This window comes from Macrosteles quadrilineatus, unplaced genomic scaffold (assembly GCF_028750875.1).
Source record: "Macrosteles quadrilineatus isolate MER2022 unplaced genomic scaffold, UCM_ALF_1.0 Scaffold_11__1_contigs__length_5352618, whole genome shotgun sequence".
Taxonomy (NCBI): Eukaryota; Metazoa; Arthropoda; class Insecta; order Hemiptera; family Cicadellidae; genus Macrosteles; species Macrosteles quadrilineatus.
In genome coordinates, this window is record NW_026542604.1 from 493,012 (window position 1) to 520,961 (window position 27,950).

The 27,950-nt window shown below is 34.6% G+C and overlaps 1 protein-coding gene across 2 annotated transcripts in view; it reads left to right on the forward strand.

The window, feature by feature from the left end:
- Positions 1–27,950, forward strand: part of LOC129004841 (transcription factor AP-2-epsilon-like) — a 114,365-nt gene that overhangs the window by 48,943 nt on the left and 37,472 nt on the right. For both annotated transcript variants that reach the window (XM_054433498.1, XM_054433497.1), the window contains 2 exons: positions 22,404–22,793; positions 26,430–26,579. In XM_054433498.1, the coding sequence (XP_054289473.1) occupies positions 22,404–22,793; positions 26,430–26,579 (540 nt within the window). The remainder of the gene's footprint in view (positions 1–22,403; positions 22,794–26,429; positions 26,580–27,950) is intronic.

The window sequence follows — 27,950 nt, forward strand, 5'->3', positions numbered from 1 at the left end:
AGTGCTGCAGGTTTGTTCCATGCAGCCTTGTTGCGACCTCTGCTTGGTCACTAGGTCGATTATGAGAGGGCGGAGAAGTGCTCCTGTGGCAATCGCCGGATGTACAGTGCTGATGAGGTAGTCTGGAGTCTATAACAGTGGTTATACATTTCCGTGTGCATTTCTCTACACACAAACACTTTTACAATGATTACTCTGTATCTACAATGGTTTTCTACTTGGACGATATATTTTAGAGTCTACACCAGTAGGATTTTGAATGGAGGAATTACAATGTCTGTGAGAAAGCTGCCCAAACAGCACCACAAGTTTGTGGACATCGCAAATTTCCCTCTCGAAGCTAAGTTCGAGAAAACACACCGTTTAGTGCCTTTAATAAGAAAGTCGTACATACATCCCACAAGTATAGTTGCACTAAAAATTATAAACCTTGGTTCTGCATTAATCGTCTTGGAAATGAAGATATTCATAATTCGGTCAAATAACCTTATTACCAAGTCATGGTAAAATGAATGAGCTCATACAAAATTGCTATCAGTATTAAAAGTTGATAAGTTTTTTTCTTACTCTTGATTCAGTTTCTAAATGCCACAATCATACAATTTTCTTGTGGAAACGCAGTATGTTTTATTTACTAAAACAGTAACTAGGAGGAGTACTATACAAGTTAAATTAATAACATAGCTAACATTAAATCCACTTTCAGACAACGAGTAAAATTAATTCTACTACTGCTACTGGATTTGTGATGTGTACTGTTCAATTGATTAGCTATTATGAAACTAACTGTTCAAGGTCAAAATGTAGAGTTTGGTTTCTTAAAGTTCAACACATTCTATGAGTAAACAATATCCTAGCCAAATGCACAATAACGTAATCTCAAGAATATAAAATATGCAAATATTTAACATATAACTATTTTTGTAGCTAATAATAAGCTTAATTCGTCGATTTAGCCTAATCACGGCGCCAAGGTAGGCAATTCAGAGGCACCGGAGCCTGGCGGGTTGCCCCTCTCATGGATTTCTGCTTCTCCGCCTAACTTCTAATTATAATACGCTAACCCATTACGTAACGTTAATAAGTAAATGCATTATGTAGGGAAAATTATGATTAAACTGTGTTTAAAATAAGATTTTTTCATCGCATATCTTTTTTGCTGTACAATCATAATCTAGCTCGTAATTTTTAATTATGCATTGCCCTTATTTTAGTTTCATATATTATGTTGTTCTGTATTGCGTAGTTAATTGTGATTGTAAACCCTAGTTAATATTTTTATTTAGTGTTTTGAGCACTTACCCAAATAAAAAAAATTGTGCTACCAGGCCGAGTAATCAGTAACCCATAGCACTTTGTAACATATAGTTAAACGCTTTTCATTGTTTAAAAATCCGATTAGTTTATTATATGATTCTTTACAGTTAAATTCCGCTTTAATTCAAAGAATTTCTATTGCAGCCAATTTAAATCCGTACAATTATTTACATGTAATTACAAAAGAACTATTTTTAAATTGTACTGTTCTTTACGAAAACGTAAAAGAAGCCACGTGAGGAAAGCATGAAGCACGGTATGAACAAGCCTTTCATAGCTAACATCAGGATCTGCCAGTCAAAATATCCTAGTGTGATTTTACACAGTATAAGTTATTCATGTGGACTTTAACAGCTGATAGTTTCAGATTGACATCAGCTGATTCCCTCCCCTCCTCTGCGACTTGTGCTCCCCCACTACATTCTCCATCTCTCTCTTCCGAGCTTTCACTTGACCGGCCCACTCGGTGAGGTGAGATGATCATGCTCTCATTTCCCGCAGTTTGTCCACTTCGTTCAACACCTGTAATAGCACTAACCTCATACAGTTAGTAGAGGCAATGAGACACAGATTTATGTAGAGTATTAAATCATTGACTTTAGATACTGAATAAAAGATTCTATCCATATAGACACCACGTGTAGCCGGTTCTCTCGCTAAAATAAAACAAAGTTAATAATCGAAATGGTTCTAAAACGAAATATCCCCGCCGCAGCAAACCTGCCGTGTAAGCGAATTTCCATTTGCCTGAATTGATTTTCAATTTAATCTATTTTCATAACATTAGGTTTAAATGAGTACCTAGGTTAGCTGCTACAGTGAAATGCGGCAGGGAGTCGCATCATTACATGGCCAAAAGTCATCGGTATTTGGCTGGATTTGAACCCGGGACCTTAGGTAACAAGGTACAACAAGTATTAGCAAGTATTAACAAGTCCCGTTCCTTATCACTGGGCCAGGTCGATCTTCTAATTAATTATTCAGAATTCTTCCTTGTAATATTGTCCGTAAATAAAACTTGTTGTGTATAAAATATACGAGTAGGCTACATTAATTTCCATTAACACTATTTTTTTTCAGTACAACTTTTATGATAAAATTCCATTCGGTCAACAACTATCGATAACAATATTAACAGAGTTGATATAAAATAAAAAATTCTATTCATTAAAAACTGCTTTAAATATCTTATGAATCAAACATATACTAAGGTATTTTAACCAAAATGTATTTGTGAATTATTAATAACACGTTGGCTTTATGGCCAAAAGTAAAGCACACGTTGAGTATTGTATCCTAAAATAAGATAAAAACTTTCATCTAAATCAACCCAATCAAGCGTTGCAATACATAAAACATGTATTTAAACATTCTTTCACATTCACTCTAGCATGGATGTTTTCTTATAGTATAAAAATCAGTGATGTAACACTTATAGCTGTGAAATTGCGTACCTATAGTATAAATTGTTTTAGACTTTATTCTTTTTCATTATCACCTTAAGAGTATCCATTATGTTTAACAATATTACCTCTTAACCATAAACTTTGCACCGATTATTTACTTACCTGTGTAATTTTAAATTCATACAAGTGTTTTTCTGACGTAACAACTAACCATTCAACAAGTATTATATTTTTCATGGAATCACATAAACTACAAATATTTACCAAACAACGTATTTATCGTATATTGATGATCGCTACAAACGAGAAGATAAATTCTTTACAGGCCTGTGTCAATGTTGAGCTAATGTTTATAGCCTGAAGAAGCTCGCATAGCTACACGTAAACGAGAAACCGTTTAATGTGTAAAAACAACCAGAGGTGTCAACAGGACTTTGGAGAAGAAAACAAAAATAAATCACTAAATTACAATTAGTGCAGTTCAATGCCGGGGTTTCCGGGTTGACTTTTCACTAGGAAAGTTTCGTTGTAATTATATAATAGCTGTTAATAGTTAGTGAAAATATTGTGGGGATTTAGGCTCTATTTAGACTGATCGAATTCAGCAATATACATTTTGTAAAAAGGAGGAATCAGAATTTCTCTATGCGGACCCGTTTACCGTTGAGGTAAAGTATATGTGCAATAGGTTTCAAATTAACCATTTTCTGTTTTAGCACGTAGAAGTTTTGAAATATTTGTTAAATACTGTGTTCCATCCACTGTAATCTATATAAATAAAATTAGAGTTTTGTCTGTACATTGCTTAGAATAATGAACTTTTTGGTTATTTTTACATTTCATAGGTCAGAGAAACCGAATCAAACCTTATCTCAATTTCTGTCTGTCTGTCTGTCTGTCTGTCTGTCTGTCTATCTGTCATTCTCTTGGTAACGCTAAAATACGCACTTTATTACAACTACTCCTCAATAACTATAGCACTGTCCCGCCTGAAACTTATTTTCCAAATACTATACATATATGAGATGGTTTTAGACGTATTTCATCGAATATGAGACAGTTAGATATTTAACAGTAAACCCTTGAAAATCAAGTTTTTGTCGATTTTTGACGTGGAATTTCTGGAAGCCCATGTTAACCTTATGAGAAATGAAATTATTGAATCTTAACAGCTGTTTCAATTAAACAAGTTGGTTCTGTTCTGTGATGTTCAATAGCATTAAAGTTACAAGGATTACCAACAGGGTGCAGCACTAGCACTATTATTTCTTTTACATTTATGACAACAGCTAATTTGCAACCTGGAGGCGAGTGAGCGTAGCGAACGAGCTAACCTGAAGGCAAGTGAGCGTAGCGAACGAGCTAACCTGAAGGAAAGTGAGCGCAGCGAACGAGCTCCAACATACAGGTGAGTGAGCGTAGCGAACGAACTTCAACCAGGACGTGATTGAGCCATGCAAACGAGATCAGATAGTAAAAATAAAAGTAAGCCTACCGTTATAGGATCGACCGGCAGACACAGAGGTAATTTAACCTTTTATTGATTGTCATACCGATCCGGAACAACAAAAAACAACATAAAATGAAGCTATGTATAATAGTTTGGCCAGCATATCTTAAAATATGCAAACCAACTGCTGTTCTTTATATAAGAAGGTTTCAACTGAATATTATAAGATCCCCGTGCGTAGAACGGGTACACAGCTAGTTATCACTATTATCATAATCACTTGCTGTATATAATGGAAAATGAATTTATAATTAAGTAAGATCTATGTTACTTCGTTAATACTTTACTTTACTATTGATGCTTTTAATTGAAATGGTTACCATACGATGGTTGGTATTTTAAGCTATATATGAATGGAGATGAGTGTAGACTGAGTTGCGCGATCTTGTAGTCCTGACATTTCCTTAGACACGACTCAATGACAACTAAGGGACCTACAGTTTATAGTGGAATCCGAACCACATTTTTGCCTTGTAATTTACGAATGCGTCTAATTATAAGGATAGTACTGTGGATAGTCGTATTACTGACTAGTGCGGACTTTAATACACACCAATGAGTATCGCATCCACAGATCATGACTATAAATATCCACAATTTGTGACATACTGACCAAAATCAGCTAAGCACAGTCGAACTGCAGAAAAATACTCATTTTTCTGAGGATCGAACAGGCGACTTTTTGATTTTCAGGAAATGACCAGAACAACTTAGCTACGCATGCATTTTTTTATATATTACAGACAATACTCTGTACTATTTCTCTCGATCATAAATTTATTTTTTTCAAAATTTTCTCTCCATACCTTAGTGCGTAAACCAGCACGGACAAAGGTGTTTGTGAGTACACCGGGAGTTACTACTGATGCGTATCCAAGAGTAAGGCCAGCCGCTTTTTTCGGTTATCAAGTTTCACATTAGAATTTCCTATATGGGACTTGCCTTAGAAATTTATTATTTATAACTCTGAAAAAGAAATAATCGATTTTCATGAATAGCTTTACGTCCCTTTATTGTAATTACTTATGAATCTTTTTATGTTAATAAAAGTTCTCATTCCTTAGATGCGTCTGTTTTTGGTTAGAGGACTAATTTATTCTTGGGCCTTTGCTACATTAAATCTTAAAGAACTAGTTTGAACATAATGGGGCCATGTGTTCGTATACACTTTGCCGCTAAACAACAAAATTAAATATGGTTTGTACAATCAAAAGGCCTATCAAAAGGCTAAAACAGACTCATAATCCTCAACGATGATGAAACAAAACTGAATACTAAGAATTAAAAAACATTATTATCCGGCATTTATCTTGCATCTAAATTATTGAGAAGAAACACACAATACCTAGAAGTTTATCAATACTTACACACATCTTTTATTAAATTTATTTCTATTCAATTCTATCTGAAGACAGGTCTTAAGGCCTCTAGTGGTGATGAAAAAAGTGAAGATTTTGTAAATAGTATACTAAGTGGTAGAATAGCTGGTCACAACAACAATTTTTTACAGAATATAAAGCCTCAACTGATAGCTCGATAAACAAAATTCTTAATAACCATCCTAAAATAAATGACATCCCAAGTTGTGATGGAAATGATCTCATGTTGTTACACATTAATATAAGATCAATTCAAAACAAATTAAATGAGCTGCAATATTGTTTGGATATGTTAAACTGCTCCATATTATGTGTTAATGAGCACTGGTTGAAAGATTTTAATGTTGACTTGTCTGTTCCCTTTAATTTTAGGTTAGCAGTTGCTTACTGTACAGTTAACATAATTAGAGGAGGCACTGCCATATATTTAAAAAAAAGCTTAGATTTGGAATATGAAACAATTGATTTAAGTAAAATTTGTATTGAAACAGTTTTTGAAGCATGTGGAATAATCTTAAAACAGTATAGAACTATAATTATTTCTGTATATAGGATTCCAGCTACTAGTGAAGAAATGTTTATTGATAAGTTTGAATGTATGTTATTGGAACTATCAAAATACAAACACTGTAAAATAATTATCACAGGAGACATAAATTTTGACATTAGAGAAAATAAAAAAAATGTAAATGAGTTTTTAAATATGTTAAAGTCATTTAATTGTTGTTGTCACAACTCAAAACCGACTAGATATGAAGCATGTCTAGACAATATAATTAGTAACTTAACAAACACAGACTTTACTTTTGATTGTATTAACTTAGGTCTATCTGATCATGATGGATTATGGTTAAAGATGAGTAGTTTTTTCAATAAGAGCAGGAAAGAGGTTAAATTTCGTATATTAAGTGACAAAGCTATTAATTCATTTCAAAATGATTTAAATATGGTTGACTGGTCATATGAATTGTATCCCTTTAATAATAATATAAATGCATGTTTTGATTATTTTATTAACAATTTAAAATTAATTTTTGAATCAAACTGTCCCATTGTTACTAAAATAAACAATAAAGACAATATCAAGCAAGCATCTCAACATAGCTCAAAGTGGTACACTGATCGCCTCCAAAGGATAAGAATAATGCTTTTAATATATAAGGACAAGTCTCACTTGAGTGAACAAAATAGATTAAATTATTTAAGACTGAGAAAAATTTATAGACATGAAATAAAATTGTCTAAGCGCAAGGTTAATGATGAGTACATTGCAAATTCAAAAAATAAAGTTAGGGCTGCTTGGAATGTAATAAAGAATGAAATCAATGATTCTAAGATGGAAAATTCTGTTCCAGTTGATATAAATGTTTTAAATTATAGTTTTGCAAATTCTGCTTGTTTACCACTGAATAATAACAGTTCACTTAACAGACAAAGTGCAAGGGACCCTATTGCTCTACTCTCAGCTTCAAGAAAGGTTGATACTAAATTCCAATGGTCACCAATCTCCCAATTAAATATTATAGAGTCCATTAATAGACTAAGTAGTTCTAAGGCTGAAGACTATTATGGCTTCTCCAATTATGTAATCAAAAAGATAGGCCCTCTTTTGATATATCCACTTACCATTCTATATAATATGATGATTGAACAAGAAATTTTTCCAGAATGTCTTAAAATATCAGTTACAATACCAATCTTCAAAAAAGGGGAAAAAACTGATCCAAATAATTACAGACCGATATCTCTAATCCCAATTCTTTCTAAAATATTAGAACACTGTCTACACCAACAAATTTATTCATATTTTGAAAAAAATAACTTGTTCTGTGATAGTCAGTTTGGTTTTAGATCAAATTTGTCCACAATCAAGGCCTTGGAAAATATAATCACAGATATTTTTAACGGTTGTGATGGTAAAATTAATATGTCTGCAACATTAATTGATTTGGCTAAAGCTTTTGACTCAGTCTCTCATGAAATTCTAATTAAAAAATTGGCTTTTTACGGAGTAGTTGAAAAATCATTAAATCTGTTAAGCTCATATTTAGTGAACCGTTTCCAGCTGGTGCAGGTAAATAATTCAAGATCTAATATGTTAAAAATCAAAATTGGCATACCTCAAGGATCAGTCCTTGGGCCTCTACTTTTTATTGTTTTTATTAATGATTTGCCTTGTTTTGTTCCCTGTAAAACCACTCTTTATGCTGATGATACTACATTCCTCACAAGTGGTCAAAATCTGAACAAAGCACTTGAAGAACGGGATGGGGTGTTAAAGTTGGCTGAAGAGTGGTTTCGGGGAAATGAATTAAGGATTAACAACTCAAAAACAGAAGAAATTCATTTTAACCTTAGAATAAATTCTAATGACAATAAATCAGTAAAATTGCTAGGAATCCATATTGATCAGAAGCTGAATTGGATTGAGCATACAAACTTTTTATGTAGTAAATTGGCTAGAACTGTATTTTTATTTAACAAATTAAAGAACAATGTAAGTGAACAAATTATTCTAAATTGTTACTACGCATTTTTCCATTCTCACCTACAATATGGTGTTCTCTTATGGGGTAACTCTGTAGGAGCCAAAACCGTTTTCAAATGGCAAAGGAAAGCAGTCAGGTGCATTAGAGGAACAATGCCCAGGGAAGATTGCAAAGCAGATTTTAAGGCCCTAAATATCCTAACCCTTCCATCTTTATACATTTTAAATTGCTTATTATACGTAAAAGAGAATATAGACCAGTATAGCATCCGATCTGACATACATAAACATTACACAAGAAATAGCCATCATCTCAACTTACCAATTACAAGACTTACACTTACACACAATAGCTACAAATATCTTAGTATACAATTTTTTAATAAATTGCCCCCTTCTGCAGTAACGATTCCAATAAAAAAATTCAAAACAGTCCTTGATTCATGGTTAAAATTAAAATGTTTTTACTCTGTAGATAAGTTCTTGTCCTTGGAGGTTTTAGATATAAGTTTTTAAATAATTTATTTAAGATCAAGCTTCCTGTTATTTATTATGACTATGTTTAATGCTTTAATGATAAGATGCTATTTGACAATGTCAATTGCTTTTGTAGAGCTGAAAGACAATAAAAAGATTTGATTTGATTTGATTTGATTTGATCTTAAACCTTCAAAATTAATCTTAACGTTATCATTGTTTATTTTCCTTAACGCATTCCTTTTAGTAGTTTATCTCTGATGTGTATAAGCTAACTACTTTTATGATATTTTGGTAGAAATGGCTAATGTAACAACTCACTAAATTAACATATCTAACAACTGGTTGTCGTTTTAACTGTGCAGAAAATGTTTTAATTGAACATAGTTAAACATGATATACAAATTTAATCAACACAGGTTATTTTATTATTAATGCCTTTTTATAATAATATTTAATAATTTTAACCAAAATCGTTGTCACAATCTACTACATTTTTGATTATACTAGGAAACAATAGTGATTTTTTTAAGTAATGTAAAATACTCTTGTACCAGCCACCATATAGTTGGATTGAAATGAAATGAAAAAAGTGCTTTATTTACAAATACACTCTGTTATAGTTAGATTCGGTAAGCTAAGAAAAAATTTTTACAAACCTTAGATTATTGATAGATGTTTGAAATATACTACGGTTTCATATTATTTTTTAAATAAGTATACTCTCGCACCGTGTTTTAAATGCAAACCAGAATAAAGTTTATATTAACTAGGAAAGATCATATCATTTATAACTATTCCACAAAAATACAATAACAGTTCTCAAGAAAATATATTTAAAGTATTATAAATTTAAACATTTATTTCGCAAAAGCAACAAATAAAAAATATCAGAAATATCTAGTATCAATACAGGAAAGTTTTATAGAGAAAATCTATCCCACTTTTATGATTTTGGTTTATTAATTATCAAGCTAGTTTTACTGTAAAACAACAACTATATTACTAGTTTACTAGAGCTGTAATTACGCCTTCACAAAAGTCTAATGTACTTTTAAATCACTTCGAATTTTGCCGGTGACACAAGGTCAACAACACAACATTTCAAAGTTTGGACCAAATAACATTTTAATTAGAACCAATTTGATTCTACGGTTTAAGACTGAACTAATTATGTTTGGAATTAGAAATCTGTTTACGTTAAGGAGGAATTTTTGACCGGGAAGGTGTAAACAGATAATTTACCATAGCGGGATCACCCACACAGAAAAGTCGAACAACAGATCGGTCAAGCAAACATTCCTCGAGGCCACGGAGAAAACAGCGCCAACCCCCGCAAAGATCAGCTGATACGGCTTATCTGATCAGCTGATGTAATGTCGAGCATTGTAGGGTTTATTTAAAGCTGAAGCGGGGTTAGGCCTAATTCCATTTGCCAGTTGGGATGTTAATAGTAAAATCGTTATATTAAAGTTATTGAAAATCGAATGGATTATTATCGACTACGTATTTCCCTAAATCCGTATGTTTCGTTGTCTCACTTAAGTTTGAATAATGACTATCATAAAAATTTAAGATCCGGCGAGGAAAATACGTAAGGGTTGTTCTAACCCTTCGTACTATAAAAGACTACGAAAGAATGTAAGCTGCAACGTACTATTAAGATATAGTTATAAACAAGACGTCTACATATAACAGTTTATTACCTTTAAGGGATAACATGCCACGTTTTGCACACTGGAGTTTGGGTGATGATGAAAAATTCTAGATTGTTTGTTTGTTAAAACCTACCAAATGAAAAAAATCCCCTAAATTTCAAAGAAATTGAAAACTTTACCACAACTACTTTTTGTATACCCTCCAATTCCACGCATTGTGTGATCGACCTAAATTCGTGAGCTCATTAAATAACAAGTTGCTTAACATGGGTGGTCAAAATTTAATAAAAAACTTGAAAATTTATTGATTTATTTGATTGCTTGATCTTACGAATACAAATACAGTGGTCCCAAACCTATCTTGTACCTACGAAGTCATGATTATTTTCCCTCATATCAACAAATAAGAATATTCGACAAATTAATTTCATCATTTGTATGTAAAAACAAGTATTTCTATACCAACCATACACCCCCGCCATCCCCGTAACCTCGGGTGGTTTCAATATCACAAGTGAAGCAAGAGGAAAACAAGTACTAATTGAGTGAGGCCGGAATTAGCCATAATTTTGAAATTGCCCAGATTGTTTGTACGAAGTGAAAGTGATATCGTCGCCGTCGCCGCGCTGGCGCCAGCTACAATTAGCGGTAAACATCTTCACAATCTGTCAAAAAATGTAACAACCCTGCAGCGACGTGTGCTCGGTGGAAAACAGACTGTCGAGGTTATAATACTGTTTATGTACTCGTGGCTTCACCCGCGGTAAAAACATCAGTATATACCAATGATTATTTTACAATCATTTATTTCTTATAATCGGTTAAGTAATGAAATCGTCGTACTTCTAGGATTCATTAAACTTATGTGATTTGTATTGATCACTTGTTTGAGAGAGTAAAGTAAAAAAATTGTAGTAAAAATGAGTACAAATTACAATTTTAAAAATCCAAATGAATTACAAGATGACAAAATGATGGCTTTTAAAGCCACTTAAATTCGGCTATTACGACCAAAGATTGTAGAATTTACATACTTTATAAAATCAATACCAAAACCCGCGTAATACAATATTCTTCAAATATGTTATGTTCATGTGATATTTTGTGTCAATCAAATTCATGCCAGTGTAAAACTTTCCCGTAGCAGCAAACCTAAGCACTCGTTAGGCCCCTATTAGCCGTGAGCAACATGTGGCGCAGCTAGTGGAGCCGCCGGTGGCCCACAGCGTTTTGGAACCTGGACACTTAGTCGCGCGACACATTCGTAGCTCGCTCAAACCGCGGAATTCACCACAACACTCTAGTGTCAAACATAACGTTGAGTGACTGCATCCACAATTTGCACGTCACTATTAGCACTCACTGGACATTGTTTATCTAAACTAAAGACAACTAAAAACGCTAATGACACAAAAAGGAAAGAATACACTGTTAAAAAGGTCACTGGTAAACAAAGTGAACCGAAGTCACTAATGAATATAACAGCAATATGGCGAGGCAGGTCTCAATCGACTCAAACCACGATTTATAGACTGTGTGACAGGCTTCGTTTTCACGTTAATAGTGCATGCGAGCGCAGTCAGTGGCGTCGCATGTTGCCCACGGCTAATAGGCTCCATATACTGCAATGCCCCCCGACTGCCTGGACACTAAAACCACAGACAATATAATACTTTAGTAGTATTATTTTGTATTATATTGTAAAATATTGTATATTGTATATTGTAAAGTATTATATTGTCTGTGCTAAAACGGTCGCGACACATGTTGCCGGGCAAAATCACTCCCGGCAACACCTCGGGCAGCTTTTTCGGCGGCGCCACCGGTCTCCCCGCGGCTAATAGGCACCATTTGACTCCATGCCCTCTACACGTCCTACACCGGCGGCTCCACTAGCTGCGCCACATGTTGCTCACGGCTAATAGGGGCCTTAAATCTAATGTTATTTAAATTTAGAATAAATATGTCATATCTGTGGAAATATTTTAGTAAAAATTTAATCAGACAAGTTGAAATTCTCTTAGTCTGCAGGTTTGCTGCGGCGGGGGTATTTTTTAAATCAGCTGTATGACTTTGTAAAGTAAAAACTAATTGAAAGTTATCCTCTCATGGAAACCAAATAATACCATATCGTTTCCATGGGAACCAATTATTACATTGTACCGGTTTTCATGGAAACCAACTAAGAAAATAATTCTCATAAAATTATAATTATAACTCTAAAATCACAAGGATAGAGCCTTAAATTGATCAAAATTACTTAGGCTTAATATTCTACACAAGAACACAACGAGCTTATTAATCGAACGAAGCTCTTATACTACACTCCTGCTTTTGTTTTACAAATACTCCTCCTGAACGGTTGAAGCGATGTGCACGAAATTCAGCACATTGATAGTAATCAACCATGGAAAGGTATAAATCCGAAATGGTACAAATCAGACCACAGGGCTGTTCCCTACGAGAATTAAATTTTTAGAAATTTAACACGGGCCTTATGGGTTAATCCATAATTAACCATGATGCCATGACATTATTTGTGAGATAACAAAAAAAGGTAAACAAGAGTCGCGAAATGTTAGTCAACGAATCATCTAAAATAGCACATTAAAAATACCGTACAGAGAAAAAGGGAAGCAGAATCGGATTAATATCGTTGAGCATAATTATTTACAACAAAATGAATATAACCAATAATTAGGGTCGCTGGAATTAGGCTGATGCACCATTGGCTTTAAAAACTCTAAATAGGCATTCCATTTATGTGAACCAAATATAGGCCTACCATTTAGTTTGGATACTACAAGTAGACTTTCCATTTACGTGAACTAGACGTACTAACGCAGAATTTGAATAGGTAGGCCCTACTGCAACAGGAATTTCATTATTGTGAATCTTTTGCAAATAGGCACTCCATTTATGTGAATCAAATTAACCATTGACTTAGGATACTACAAGTAGACAATTATGGTTATTGCAGGATTAATATGCTAGCTCCGCTCAATATTGCAAGCAGACAACTGCATTGTACACGTAGTTACCATTGATTTCAAATTTGATGAAAGCATACATCCTAACCTAACAGTTAAAAAATTAGGAACATCGATGCTGCTTCCTCGCTATCGTCGGCTACCAATGACGTCACTGATTGTTGCGGTCAGCTGATCATTGTTGGCGCGCACGTGGAGCGACAGCTGGTGCGCATGCGCGGCGGTGGGCGGGGCTTAGCGTCCGTCTGTCTGCCCGCCTGTTGCTAGGAGACCAGTACATTGTTGACTACCGCGCGTCAACCTTCTTCCGCGGCGCGTCGTGTGTCTAGGGTTGATAGGGCTGACGACTTACGAAGATATTTTATGTTGTAAAATATTGTTATTTATACAATTTATTTTCTTCAATTTGATCAATAATTGATTAGTTTACATCCAATTGTGTAGTTTACAATCAATATTTCATTGTCAGAAAATTCCTTCAAATCTAGTAAAAACAGCTGTTTTACATTAACAAACATATTTACAACTAACCATAATTATCTAAGTTTATTGTTATACGATTCAAAGCAACTGAGTTTCATTTAGCAAGTGTTTGTTGTGCCGAAAGACTTGGTCGTCGCGGACCGGAAGATGTACCCGGACTTACCGGAAGTGCAAGTGTAGTGTCAGTGATTCCTGTGACGTCATAGACCGCCAAGCTGGCGCTTTGTCAGTATGACATGTCCACGTACATGGAGGTACGGGAGTTGAACCGAGTTGCGGAGGTCGAGGTAACTAAATATCATAGATTTTTGTTATATGTTTCACGCCATTAGCTTTTAAAAAGTTTTATTTAGGAAATGGCCAAAACCCTGGTGTTTGTACCATCTGTTGATATTTTTGTTGGAATCGTCAATTAAATGATCGCCCAATGACAAATAGCATCTGGATCCAGAATTAATCTTACTGGGGATTGAATCGGCAACCTTTAGATTTGAAGGTTAGCACTATACCCTTGTATAGGCCACATTTGATGAACCGTTGTATGAAATGCCGTGTAAATGCACGAAGAACTATGCTTACTATGGGAGTCAACCATTAAAACTCATTATAAAGTATTTTTTAAATGATTCACGAACGACCAAACGCCAAGCACTTGTAGAGCTGAATTTCTATTGCATGCGATTTATTCGACTAATACCTATAGAGCAAACAGCTCAAAAACATGATATTTCTGCAAAGTGCATAAACATAGACTATTTAATTAAAGAAAACTATAAAATACAGCTGTCTTACAGTATTTGCAAGGCATGATAGTTTGGGAGAAGTCAGTATAATCCGTACCTTAGTCAGTTAAATGTAACCTACCTACTTCAAGTCAACAGGTAATTTTCCTGAATAATACATAATTTAACGTGATTTTGATTTGATATGTAAATTCCCTTACATGGGTTTTTGTCTTTAAACTATGTATTAAACACCACTTTTAATTAAATATGCATATAGGCTAGCTTTTTGTAATTCGTTATGAGATATGATTTTCAATAATCAGTTTATAATAAACTTGGACAAAATTTGAGCTTTAAGCGTCTACAATTATTATTTAAAACTGTTTTGGTTTCGGCACTGTTCAGCATGGTTTGGTAAATCCATAATGATATTTTCTCTAACTAAAGAGTCACAGGTGTTGTAAGAAAAACCATTAGAAGTTTCCAAATACAGTTTTGATTCAAAACTAAAATATTGGCCTCGTACGCTTTTGCATATTTGTATATGAAACGTTTTGCATGGCACTAGTTTAATTTACGTTACAATGGCCGAAAGGATCCATCTATCTTAATCAAAGATATAGGAATGATACTCGTATTGTTGCATCAACTTCCAAGAACTCATAACATTGTTTGTTTGTTTGTTTTGTTGCAAACAATAATTAGTGTTGGTAAATAGTTATCCGTAAATATCCATCATTGAAGGGTTTAATGGAAAATATTATTGGTTACTAATCGTACGTCTGTTAAACGAACGGAAAGTCGTCATTTAACTTTGGTATGCAAAATTAAATAAATGTTGGTATTAACTATCAAATATTGTAGATTTTGCTGAGTATTAGAAAATATTTACATTATTGCAAATATTATTAAATTCTTTAAAAAAATAGTATTAAGTGATTAACCAACATGTTTTTCACTAAACCAAATTATATCTCACACAAAAAAAATGACAAACCTATTAAAACTATGCCATAATATGCAAAGAAAAGCATATTATTATATATAGTAATGCCAAGCTGGGGTAAATGTACTGTATATGCGTTTTTACACTTTTTTTAGCAGAACCGTGGCAAAACTTTATAGAAATACTTGGTTACCAATTTATAATTGAACAATAAGGCTACTAATGTAAAATAATAGATGTTTTCATTGTAAATTTTAATGTTTAACCACTTTATTTTTCAGTGGCTGATATAAGTTACTTAAAATATTGTATCACATCATAGTATCTCATTAATTTTATAAATATGTATATTGAAAAAAAAAACACATCTAACTTTATTCCCCTATACGTGTTACTAGTTTGTCTCGATTACCAAGATCGAACATTATTACATTAATAAAAGGCCAGTTTAAACAGTCGCAAATTTTTTCAACATTAAATTCTAAACTCGAATCAGTTTTAATACAAATTCGAGTTTAGAATTTTGAACAAGTCGTTTCAAATATGCAAATTTACAAACGCACACTTACAGAAATTAGTTTTGACGAAACAACCACAAATGCAATGTCGGCAACTACAAAATTTCAACATCTGTTCTAGGATTCAAATGAGCACATTGATAGAAGAACCTAACACGATGATACATTCTTTGATACAGAAAACACAAATCTTCTCTCCATTCAATGTCAACAGCTTCTCAATTTAATACCTATTCTAGTTTAGTGTTACACTTTGAACGAGGATTTTTTAATTTACGACTGTTGCCCAGACGTTTATGGTGCCCCAGATACCGCGGACATTCCTACTAGATTGGGATTAATAGTAGGTAATAGGAGTTTTGGAGGTTATGGGGCGGAAGTGATCGGTATTTAGTGTCATAATGGCGAATTTGAATTACAATACTTAATATACCGCATACTGTACGGGTTGGATATTAGGTGTAATTTTGGTTTGTTAATTTTGGCATGTGTGGCATGTATTTTTATGTTTGTGAAGTTATGATATTAAAACATGAAATCAAAAATATAGTTTTCAGCTCAAATATGTTTTAAGGTGGTGGACCCCTTTTAGAGAATTTTAAATGCTGTGGCGGAGAGACGTAGGAGGCATTTAGTGCGTTTGATGAGCAGTAGTGGCATATTATTATAGAGGAGGGAGGTTCGAAAAGATGTTTTGTCTGAGAATTATTTGGAAAATGTGAATAGTATACAGGCATTGACTAAAGAATTCTTGAATTTTTTCAATTTAAAGTTGGTGCAATTGTATGTAAGCAAATTCCGTCTTCTGACATTCTTTTTATAACAACTTAAAATGATATTTTCTACCGTATTTATTTTACCAAGTTGATTGGTCATAACATAGCGCACAATAAGTCATAGTTTGACATTGTAAAAAGTGTGTGAACTCAACAGGAAATAGTAGATTAGATCAGCGCAATCTATCTACCAATCTCAATCTGCTCACATTAACTACGACGATTTAGATTTTTTTGAACTGGGGACAACGTTAACATGTGGATGGAATGTCTAGTTGTATCAATGGTCAACGCTAGAATGTAAAATGTTGTTCTTACAGTATGTTGCGAATTGTATAATTAAACCAAGAACGTCACCAGTTAAGTTCTATTAGGTGGCCACGTTGTTAAAATATACAGTATTAGACTATCCAGTTGTTTTTAAAGTTTCTTTACTAAAATGTATGTTCCTTTTTTATTAAATATCAATTTAACAGAGTTAAATTTAGATTATAGTTGAGTTTGTGTTAGTTTTTCACTTAGTGCACCAATTTCACACTTGAAAAGATTGTATAACGTAAATCGGATTACACTGAATTATTATAACAAGTGGACTGGAAAATTGTTAAAATGGAACGTTCAACACACATTTTTAAAGTCACCTTTTTCTTGATAACTTTGTATTTATTTTTGCGTAAATATTGTGTGTCAAAGAAATAATTGAATGTTTTTTTTCTTCTAGACATTTAAACCGCGATACTTGCTGTATTTTAACAAGGAATGATGAAACCGATAAGTCAGCATTTTAATTTCTATTGAATTTGAAAAATAACGCAAAATCATAAAGCATATCAATCAGGTACGCCACTTTGATTCTCTCGTCGAATGGGTCTGACCAGTGATCGTACATACAATACATCGATAATCATTGGATCATCTTATGCATTCATTGTGTACTGCAACTTCTTGTAAATCTTTACAGAATTAGTTTAACTGTTTCAAGTAGTGTTGGAGGACTTATTTGATCATATTCAAATAAAAGCATCAACACGTATTTGAAATGTTATTTATACAATTAATTATACATTTGTGTGAGCCGGAATCGGAAGACGTCTTATCCGGTATGATACAGTAAGAATAGCTCGTGTAATAGCCTAATACAATAGCTACTATAACTTTATGTAACCAATTCTTTAAAGAACATATTTTCCACGTGACATTGACTACAGGTGATTGACTAGTGCAGACGCGTCAGTTTAGGCGATTTAACGCCCCAAACTTGCTCAAAATCTAAACCGGACGTTGGGGCGCTCCCCTCAATCATTTCCGAGACATGCTACGCCCCGAGAGAGGGCTGTTTGCTGTTTGGAGCTGTTTTACAATTGAAATTTGAAAATGTAAAAGTTTAATACAACATTCATTTGCTTAATATTGCAGAAGTGTGGAGTTGTATTTTGACAGTGTTCGCTATTGCATGTGATGTTTTGCAAAGCATTTGCAAATTATAGTATTTAAAGACGATCTAATGTGAAGTTAAAACAGCGAATGATTCAAAAGTAATCCCAATGTCAAAATCTTACCTTTGGATACCTTAACCTTCGTCCTATTGTAAAATCAGTTTTGTATGTGCCTGTTTAGTGTTTATACTGGGTTACGTTTAATTGCACTGATGTTGACTAAATTATTTTCTCTTCTTAGAGTAAATGCAACAGTGTCAACTTAACTATTTGGACACACGGATAGTGCGAGGATCTCCAATTGAAGAGTATGAGCATGTTTTGTTTTTTCATTTGGTTTAAATGTTTTAATGGTAAAAAATTAAAATACTCTCTATATCTTCTAAAACTATACCTCAGAATGGTCTTCAGGTGATTCATTAGGACAATAGTGCAAAGAGAGCATTTTATGAATAATCATTGTACTAAAAATAAAATATTTATTTTTGAAAACGATTGCAGCCCTCGAAAGCCCCAATTTTAAATTTTAAAGCATAAATCTATTTAGGAGTAAAATTTATCAAATTTTCTTTCGAAATTACGATAAGTATTACATGATAGTTATCTAAATCAACTAATTATCACTAAAGCACATTTCATGTCAACTACCGTATCATTTTATCGCGCAACAAAGATTCAAAAACCTCTCAGAGATATTAAACAAATTTTACATGCGGAGACGTTACGGCGCGGCGTGTGCGGGCCCCGAGCGAGGCTAGATTGGCCTCACTTTAGCCTCGAGCCAGGCGGCTTATTATACCTAATGGATAGTTTCTCTGTCTGTCTGTCTATCGCCACCTCACAGCTGTATTTATTTCTTTCATCTCGGTTCGTAATAATTTCAACCCACTTAAATCGCTGTTCCTCTGCTTCCAGTGTAATTTTATGGCATAACATCGATTTTACAGTGATCAATTTGTTTCAAAGTACGAGTACTGTGGTAATACCTTCTGATTTTGGGTTTGGATGATTTTGAGTTCATCAGTGTTTTTTTCTTTTTTCGCCAAAGTAATTCCTAAGTTTGGAAGGCGTTTAGTAGACACATTAGTACGTTCCTCCGTTTTCAGGAACATAGATACATCACAGTTTAGTCAATTATAATATTTTAGTTGGTGTTTAGTACCTACTTTAAATAGCTAATTGTATTGTCTAAGATATACGCCCCTGCCATATTCAGTGGGAAGAGAGCACTTAAAACTCTGGGCTAGTGGTATTGAGAGAAAAGTCTTCAATCTGTCAAAACATCAGAGCAAATCATAACACATAAATTTTCTATTATTTTTTGTAGCCTCAGCAAAAAGTAAGAGTATTGATTTGTAGAGGATGTCATCTTTCCGTTAAAATTTAATTTTCAAATAAGACGAAATGGAAATATGATTTTCAACCGCTAATTTAGATTTCGAAAACTTCAACACTCATGCGACTTTTTTCGGCTTAGCTTGTTTAAAGGGTCGCCACCCTTTATTAATTTAATCACAACCGCGATATGGACGAGAACACACCTGATAATCAACAATAAGAATATACCCCGTACATAAAAATCAATTTATTCACCATTCCATTACATACCTAACCTGAGGTCCATAGCAAAACTACACTATTTAACCCTTAACGCCATTATCCACTACAAATCCTAGACAATAGTGTAAAAAACATGAAAAAAGAGAATGATAAAATCAGTCTAGGACAAATGGAGAGGATGGACCGCGTGCGGCTGTGTAATCATCTATGTTAATTGCAGCCACTGGAGCCAATCTTCTCATCAGGTAGGAATCCGGGCGATCTGTTTGGAATATCTCATATTATATTCATGAACGTAATTTTTCTACTATAATAAGGCCTCTGCTATGTCCGTGCTCGTATTTCCCCATATCATAACTGGGTCGTCGAGTGTCTTGTAAAAACCGCCCTTAAAGTAACTTATCGATCCCAGCCGGGAATCTGAAACCTTCAATTTTGCCGTCGCTTTAAATTCCTCAGTTTCTTCAGCGTCTTATTTTTTGGATTATTAGTTTTCGGTTGTGACTAAGTATTTGTGTTGAGCTAAATGTGTTTTTTTGTTAGAAAACACATATTGGTATACCTCAATATTGACTGCTATCTTGTAATGCAAATTAAAACAGGCACTGACAGTGAAAGTTGATATTGCAAGTTTTCCTTATTTTTGTAGGTAGTGGTGTCGTGGTAAAAACAATAACTAAAAAAACTTTCAACGAAATTAACTGCCCTACCATATTTATTTTAGTAAAAAAAATAAACGTTAGCATAATTATAAATATATTTAATGTTTCAAAATCGGTATAAGGCTTTTCATTATTCCCTGTGATAAAACAATGATACTGTACTAAATTTTCAGTAGGTATGCGTTCTATATTTGTTTTAAGCATTGTACTCTCTTTTTAGCCCGAGAGCTAATTTATGAGTTTGAATTTAACTAAGAACACGCACTCACACCTATTGGTACAATTGTACACACCGTTATGGTATAACATATCCTTGCATTTTCATGTATCCGGATGAAAATCATCCATTACATTACCGAGCAAAATTTGCTTAGCTAAATTAAATTCTACCACTTTCCGTTCATGCCCGAAACCCGCAATGATCGCTAAAATCATTGTTGGTCAAGGGTCAAGTTGGGCTTTTAACCAAAGGTTTGTTCGATTATGACTGTCCAACGTTTAGTTAAAACCCTGATGATATTTACGGAGTAAGATGCAACAATCACAGCCCACGTTAATAGCCCTGATTGGTTTCGAAACGCTTAAGGTAATTGATCTGGTTGGCTGTACAGTGGCACATCAACACGGGATACCTCAAGGGTCGGTTCTCGGGCCGGTGTTGTTTCACCTGCATCTTCCCAGTAAACATCTTCGACTTGCTCTCCACAATGTTGATTGTTTTGATAACAACCTTTCCCGTTTTGAATCACATAAAATCCCCATTAGATTTTTAACAATAGGTATATACTGGGATGGGGTTTACGTTATGTTTTTCCTAACTTGGACGTTTGACAACTTGCAGCGCATTCGTTTAGCAGAATAGATGGTACTTCAGTATTAAACGGAGGCCACATTTTGTCAGCGCGCTGCGGCGGTTATGTTAGGTTGGGTTATCATAATAGAAAGTATCGTTCGATTCATAACGAAGCGAGGAAAGTCCTACACACATAATATTTACGATAACCCAACCTAACATAACCGCCGCAGCGCGCTGACAAAATGTGGCCTCCGTTTAATACTGAAGTACCGAATAGATTACAACCTGATTTGTAAGATTGTATGATTGATTGGACTGAGTCTTTAATTAGGTGTTTCGATCAACTTAGCAGAAATATTGTTTGAGTAAGTTTTCTTGTGTAGGAGGATTAATTAAGATCGTTCACGTGAAAGTCGAGGTTCCGACAATCTTCTAGACACGTTGCATCCACAGAAAGTATTATTTTCCAATCAAGGAAGTAGTTTTAGGAAGTCCTAAATTCACTTACAACACAACACATAAAGGGGATAATTCTTTGAATTATATTATTGCAACTCAAAACCTAAACAACTTGTTTAAGGTCAACATTTGATTTTCTAGAAGAACAATTGATAGTGCAAATGCATCTTTTGGCACATGGCACGTCCTAATTATGAAATCTGTTTGTTACAATAATGAAACTAAACGTATTTGCTATCTATCTATTATTTCGGGTAACCATCCAAGGGTTTAACTTGAGGGACAAGGTGTTTTTTTAGGTAAGAGCGAGGGGAACTTTGATGCCGAAGGCTTTATTCGTCGACATGTGTTTCTCTAGAATGCCTTAGCCAACTCAAAGTCTATATTCAGGGATTTTCAGAAGTCTAAATACTGTATCAAAATCAAATTCTTTGTTCAAAATGTATTGTAAAATTCATTGATGATGGTGCCGTAGCGATGACAGAAACAGTTACCAACGTTTGGGTTGTGTTACAATAGTCTATCTACGTATAAGGTAATCTACAATTCAACAGAGCAATCGTTAGATATATTTTCAAATCAGCGTTCATATATCCTTGGATGATGGATGGATGCACCCTGAAACGCGGTGTAAAAACGTTTTAGAACCACCTACTACTGATTATATGTTTGCCATACCCTTATCTTTATCAAATTTTGGACTGATGCTTCTAGGTGTCAAGATTGCTTAGGTAAAACCTCAAACAATCAAACCATTGACATGCCTTGTAAAGGTACATGATTCGTTCGACTTCTACAACCTCTTCTTCTGTTGCAGGATCGGCTGACGGGCCATGGGACCATCGCGTCCATCGGGTCTGGCGGAGGTGGAGGGTCTTCGCCCTTCAGCCCTTCGCACCATCATCACCACCACCACCGCAACACTCCCACCAACTCCACACCCTCCAACTCCATGTCCGGGCCTCACCAACACACGGACTTCCAACCTCCTTACTTCCCGCCGCCGTTCCCGCCATCCCACCACCACCAGCATCAACCCTCCGCCACCGGGTCGCCCGCCGCCATGGACTACCTCGCCGACCCTTACAGTCAGACCCTGAACACCCTTCATCAGACGGCCCAGGCGGCTGCCCACCACTACAATCAGCTGACTGCCGCCGCCGGCCGCCACGACGTCCTCAGGAGGTCGGACTCTGACCTGCATGTGGTGAGTGGACTTAGAAGATACTCAAATTTAAATATTATTTTAGTTCTGGTACTTGTGTCTGTAATGTCCTACTTAGAATCATGGATGTGACAGCGAAAGATACATAGGCATAAAGATACAAACTACTCCTGAATAAATAAGTCATGTTTGAAATAAGTCCTGGAGTTTGTAGTAGACACTTCTTTATATTAAGGCTAAACTTAACCTGTCGATTCCTAACGTGTTCAATTTCGTTAGGTTGTTAGATGTGCATTGTGGAAGGTTACAGTGCCTACGTCTTTATTGATACAGAGAATATGAATTATTCCTAAACATTTATAGAAGAACCTTAAAGCTTATATGAAATATAACATGCTTGACCCTATTCAAATTCTAACCACTTGAGTAGATGTTTGTTTGCTTTCTTTACACTTGACATGCTGACATGCTTGTAATTTTTGCAGAAACAACTTACTGTAATGTTGTGTCGTTCTTAATATTGTTGGGTTTTCACAATTTAAAAAAAATCAAGATTTTAAACATTTAAAACAGTAAAACTGATTCTGACCACAAACATTTACTGTTTTTCTTATTAGGATCAGGATCTGGTTTTATCATTCAATTAATATCCAACTAATTAGAGTTAAAATAAAGAATTTTTACATGAACAACATTTGAGGACTTGTATTTTGTAATAAATATCCCTTCTTTAAGCCACTTCATAAATTAAACACACACAGCACAGTGAACTGTTTGCGCATTCTTTCTGAATATTTCTATCACACGGTTTTAACAAAGTTGTCTTGAATTCCTTTGATGTTTGGTAATTTATATACACGTTGTGTCATCGCCTGCAGGAGTGGATGTAGTAAATTAATTAATACTGTACCGGTACATTCAAGAGATTCTGAATTGCTGACATATCAATGTGTGTTTTACATATTTAACAGCATTGCACATTATTTTAATAGAGGTAAAATGTATAATTTTCAATTATTTGGCTTTATAACTGACGTAAATCAGCAAAGTTTGCCAAGTTAGAAGTTGCACGATTCACTGATTAACAGAATTTTGTTTGCGCAATTAAATGAACGAGTTTTACAAAATACATGCAACAATTTATAAGACATTTTATATTCATTCTATATCGGACTAAACTATGATTTTATTTAGAAATTTTCTGTTAATATGTTTTGTTATAATTGAGCTTACTCTTTTATTTAATGTTGAGGAAAATTGTTCCAAGTACTTTAAAATACTCTTAAACCTCTGCGAACTTTGCAAGATATTTTTGGGTCTTTGTTTTTTATGACAACTAAACTTACCATTTATAAATCGTCTACTTTTTGAGGATTTTGAGATATGTCCAACTGTTTAATTTTTATTTTAGTTTTTGTTTACCCTATCGGAATAAGAATAAACTTAGAATATTAGAATCTTGAATATAGCCATGGTGGCATTTAACTTCTTAAAACATTAAAAAGTATAGCTAACTCAGGGAAATAAAACATATTGTATTGAAGACGTTGTCCAACCGCGTGTTTTTGTAATGATAGTTTATGCAATAACTGTGGCAAAGTACGGCAAACTTATTATTAAAATGTTGCTTCTTATATCATTCCCTTTTTTAACCACGTTTAAATTTAAAAACTCTAAATAATCTCTCGTTATAATCTATATTAATATCTTCATTATAATTAAGACTAAGAATTGCTTGAAAAGAATCATAAAGGTATTAGCTTTCCTATTTCCCCTCAGAATTATGTGGATATGTTGGCGATGGAACTCGTTCCTTCGCAACGAAGCAAAAACGCAAACATTAGAATAGCAACACACCCAAATAATAATAAAATCAACCAATTAGCTAATATTTAACAAGCATTGTTTATCAGATAAAATCTTATAATAAACTACGGTATTACAACTACTATGGGTTTACAGTATTGTAATTCATTTTAAGAAATGATCATAGTTTTTCTAAATATTATTTCATAGCCTAATATCGTTGGTTATTGTGCTATCAATTAATGATGTTAGTAAGCAAGAGGACCTGATCTTTGGACCGATTCCCAAGATATACCAAAACGCCAATTGAGTAAATCACGTAAATTAAATAGTGATATATATATAAAAATCAAATAAAGTCAATCTTTTAAGAATTAGTATAATATTTGGCAATTCACAGCCAAAAATCACTGTCCCAATAACCCAGAGAACCCTGGTAGTTGACGCATTTTCGGCAGTTCTACGTCACAGTCGCAGCCCCCAGGCTTTTGGAGGGGGAGGGGTAGCAAAGAAACAATGCAAAATATTGCTCGCGCACAAGGGGGAGGCAAAATATTCGGCAGAAAACATTCCTGACATAACAGCGAGAATTCTCACATAGTCTAAATGAAGGCAACTTTTGCTATTAAAGACGCATCGGCAAGGATTTTCAAAAAGCTCATTGCCTTGTAAGTCACTGCCCCTTTACTGACCGTCCCCTCCCCCCTGACCCCTCTGATAATAACGGTCCCTTATGCGGCCGATGTATTTGAGTAATTAAATTTTCTTCTTTTAATTTTACGTTATTGGCATATTTTGTACATAATTTTGAATCGGAAATGTCTGCATCTGTGTATAAGTTATGAAGATTGATTTTTGTTAGGATTAAAAAAAAATTGATGTATTATAGCCTTACTAGTGTTTTAAAACTTTAGTTTCGTGTGTTTTAAATTTTCAAGGAATGACGTAGCATTTGTCGTAGAATACAATAAATGCTACAAATTCAACAAATACAACAAATTGTGTTGTAGAATAAAACACACTATCGGTAATTGTATGGCTAAGAACTAAGTTTTTCCAGCTAATAAACCACCCTTAACATTTTACCCATGGAATTGTATAATTTTATGAAACTACAAACATTAAAAATCAGTCATTTAGTGGTTTGTGTGGGGAATTCTAAATAGAAAATTAGGTGAGGGCACATGTTGAATTGGGACTATTGTATCAGTTTACACACATTATACATACATTTCACAATGTTCACGAGGATAAAACATAAAATGGAGGTTTAATCTATCCTAAATTTTTTAATCTCCAGAGAACCTTAAGAGATTGATGTATGAATCTGTAGTTCCAAATCTGTCAATTAGTGATTGCTATGAAAGAGGTAGGAGACAGCGTGTGCTCCCACTATCTCCGCGTTCCGATATCTCCGAACCCAAATCTGTCCCGCTATCTCCGAATTCTTGAGTGACCCTTATAATCCAGTCACTGACTGCGTTGTTAGCTGTCATTGCATCCACGGCTGCGAAGCCCCGTGGATGGAAGATTTGATGACAATTTAACCCGTGGGTTAGGTTAGGTTAGGTCAGGTTAGGTTAGGTTAGGTTAGGTTAGGTTAGGTTAGGTTAAGTTAAGTTAAGTTAGGTTAGGTTAGGTTTGGAAAGTCTAAAAGCAGGAAGTAACCAAGGATTATAGGGGTCACTCTGAAATTCGGAGATAGCGGTACACGGAGATATGGGGACGCGGAGATAGCGGGAGGTAACCGGAGACAGTGTGTCCAGGAAAAAGGGACCTTTTCGAAATTCAACTTTACACAAATTGTACAAACATGATTGTGTATGGTTTATCTTTAACAGATGTTTGACCTTAGTATGTTGTATGTTACAGACGAATATGCACGCCTCGTTTCCGTACGACGGGCAGAGACGGACCGAGTACGGCGTCCGCAGGTCGGATGTCCTGGGCCAATCCCATCCTGGGATAGACGATCCTCTAGTCCTTCACAACGCGCTGTCCGCAGCCGTCGACGATGGCCAGGTAATATTCTTATATCTCATCTATATTAGAAAGCTTTGATCTTGTCCATAAAAAGGCAGTAAATGTATGGAGGTTCTTAAAGGCCGATTCCACGTATCAACCTTTCCGGATCTCCAGCTTGAAGTGAATCCAAAAGTGATATATTGGGTTCCCGTTCAGGTTCCGTAGTTTAACATTTAGTTCATCCTTGTCTTAAAACGGCTCTTGCTTCGTTTGATAGCTTTTACGCACTTGACTTGGACGCGTGGTTGCAATGTTGCCAATCCCTTTTTGAATTAAAAAAATCAAGTCAATCACTATTCAGTCTAATCAGTTGGATTCCGTTTATTCTACATTGGAATAAATTAGTGTTAGTGATTGCTAGAGGGCAGTAGAACTAGAAGTTGCGACAGGTAGTTCAAAAGAGGTAACCAAACTAAAACCTTTCTACAGAGAGGTAGGTCTACGAATTATAATTAATAGTTCTCGTAGAACTAACATTTACCAACATTTTCCCAAGGCAATTAAAAATAAAATAACATGACCACCACGTTCATATAACTTTCACTATATTGTATGAGACTTGTCGTAGTAAAGTTGTTTGATATGACCAGAGGTATATAAATGTTCAAAAGAAGTTATGAAACAAAAATCGTGCTACATATAGGTAGGAATGACAATAACTCTTTTAGTATATACCCCCGCTAGTTGCCTTCTGCAATACATCATAACAACCTTCCAGCCAGCATCAGCAATCGTCAAAATTGCCCTTGTAAATTTTCTCCACACCGGAAGGGCTGTAATTTCGCTCAAATCGGTCTGTAGAAAAAAACATCTGCCAAAGGGTCGTCAGTCGTCACCAAAGGGCAGATCGGCGATATTAAAAAAATAATAAACAATAGTCGAGCAATGAAAGACGGAGAGTCTAACAAAGTAGCCGCAGCCCCACCCCGAACTGCCCTTTTGACAGTCGGCTCAAAAACGTACAAATTAAACTCGCCCGTGTTTGAGGTCAGTTTGTTCTGTTTTGTTTCGTCTGCGGCTATTTTATTAAATAAGTTCCGATGTTTGTACGCTTGCCGTTGCGATCGTGAATTTTTATTGACACTTTTTAATATCCGAACACTTTGTCTTTGATCGTCCGAGAAAACTGATTAAAAAATCTGTCACCGCTTGCGACACCGTCAGTAGTTGTGTTGGAGACGAGGTGGCCGTTTTCATTTACAAATTTTAAAGTCTCTGCCAAATCGATTGTTTAGTCGACATTATTCTTAATGTCATCATGTCTTAATAATGTTTTAATTGTTAAAATCGATAAAAAATATCATTAGATGGTGAATTAGTTATTTTTCTTATTCAACTCTAGTTTGATTTATACATTAACTGAATGCG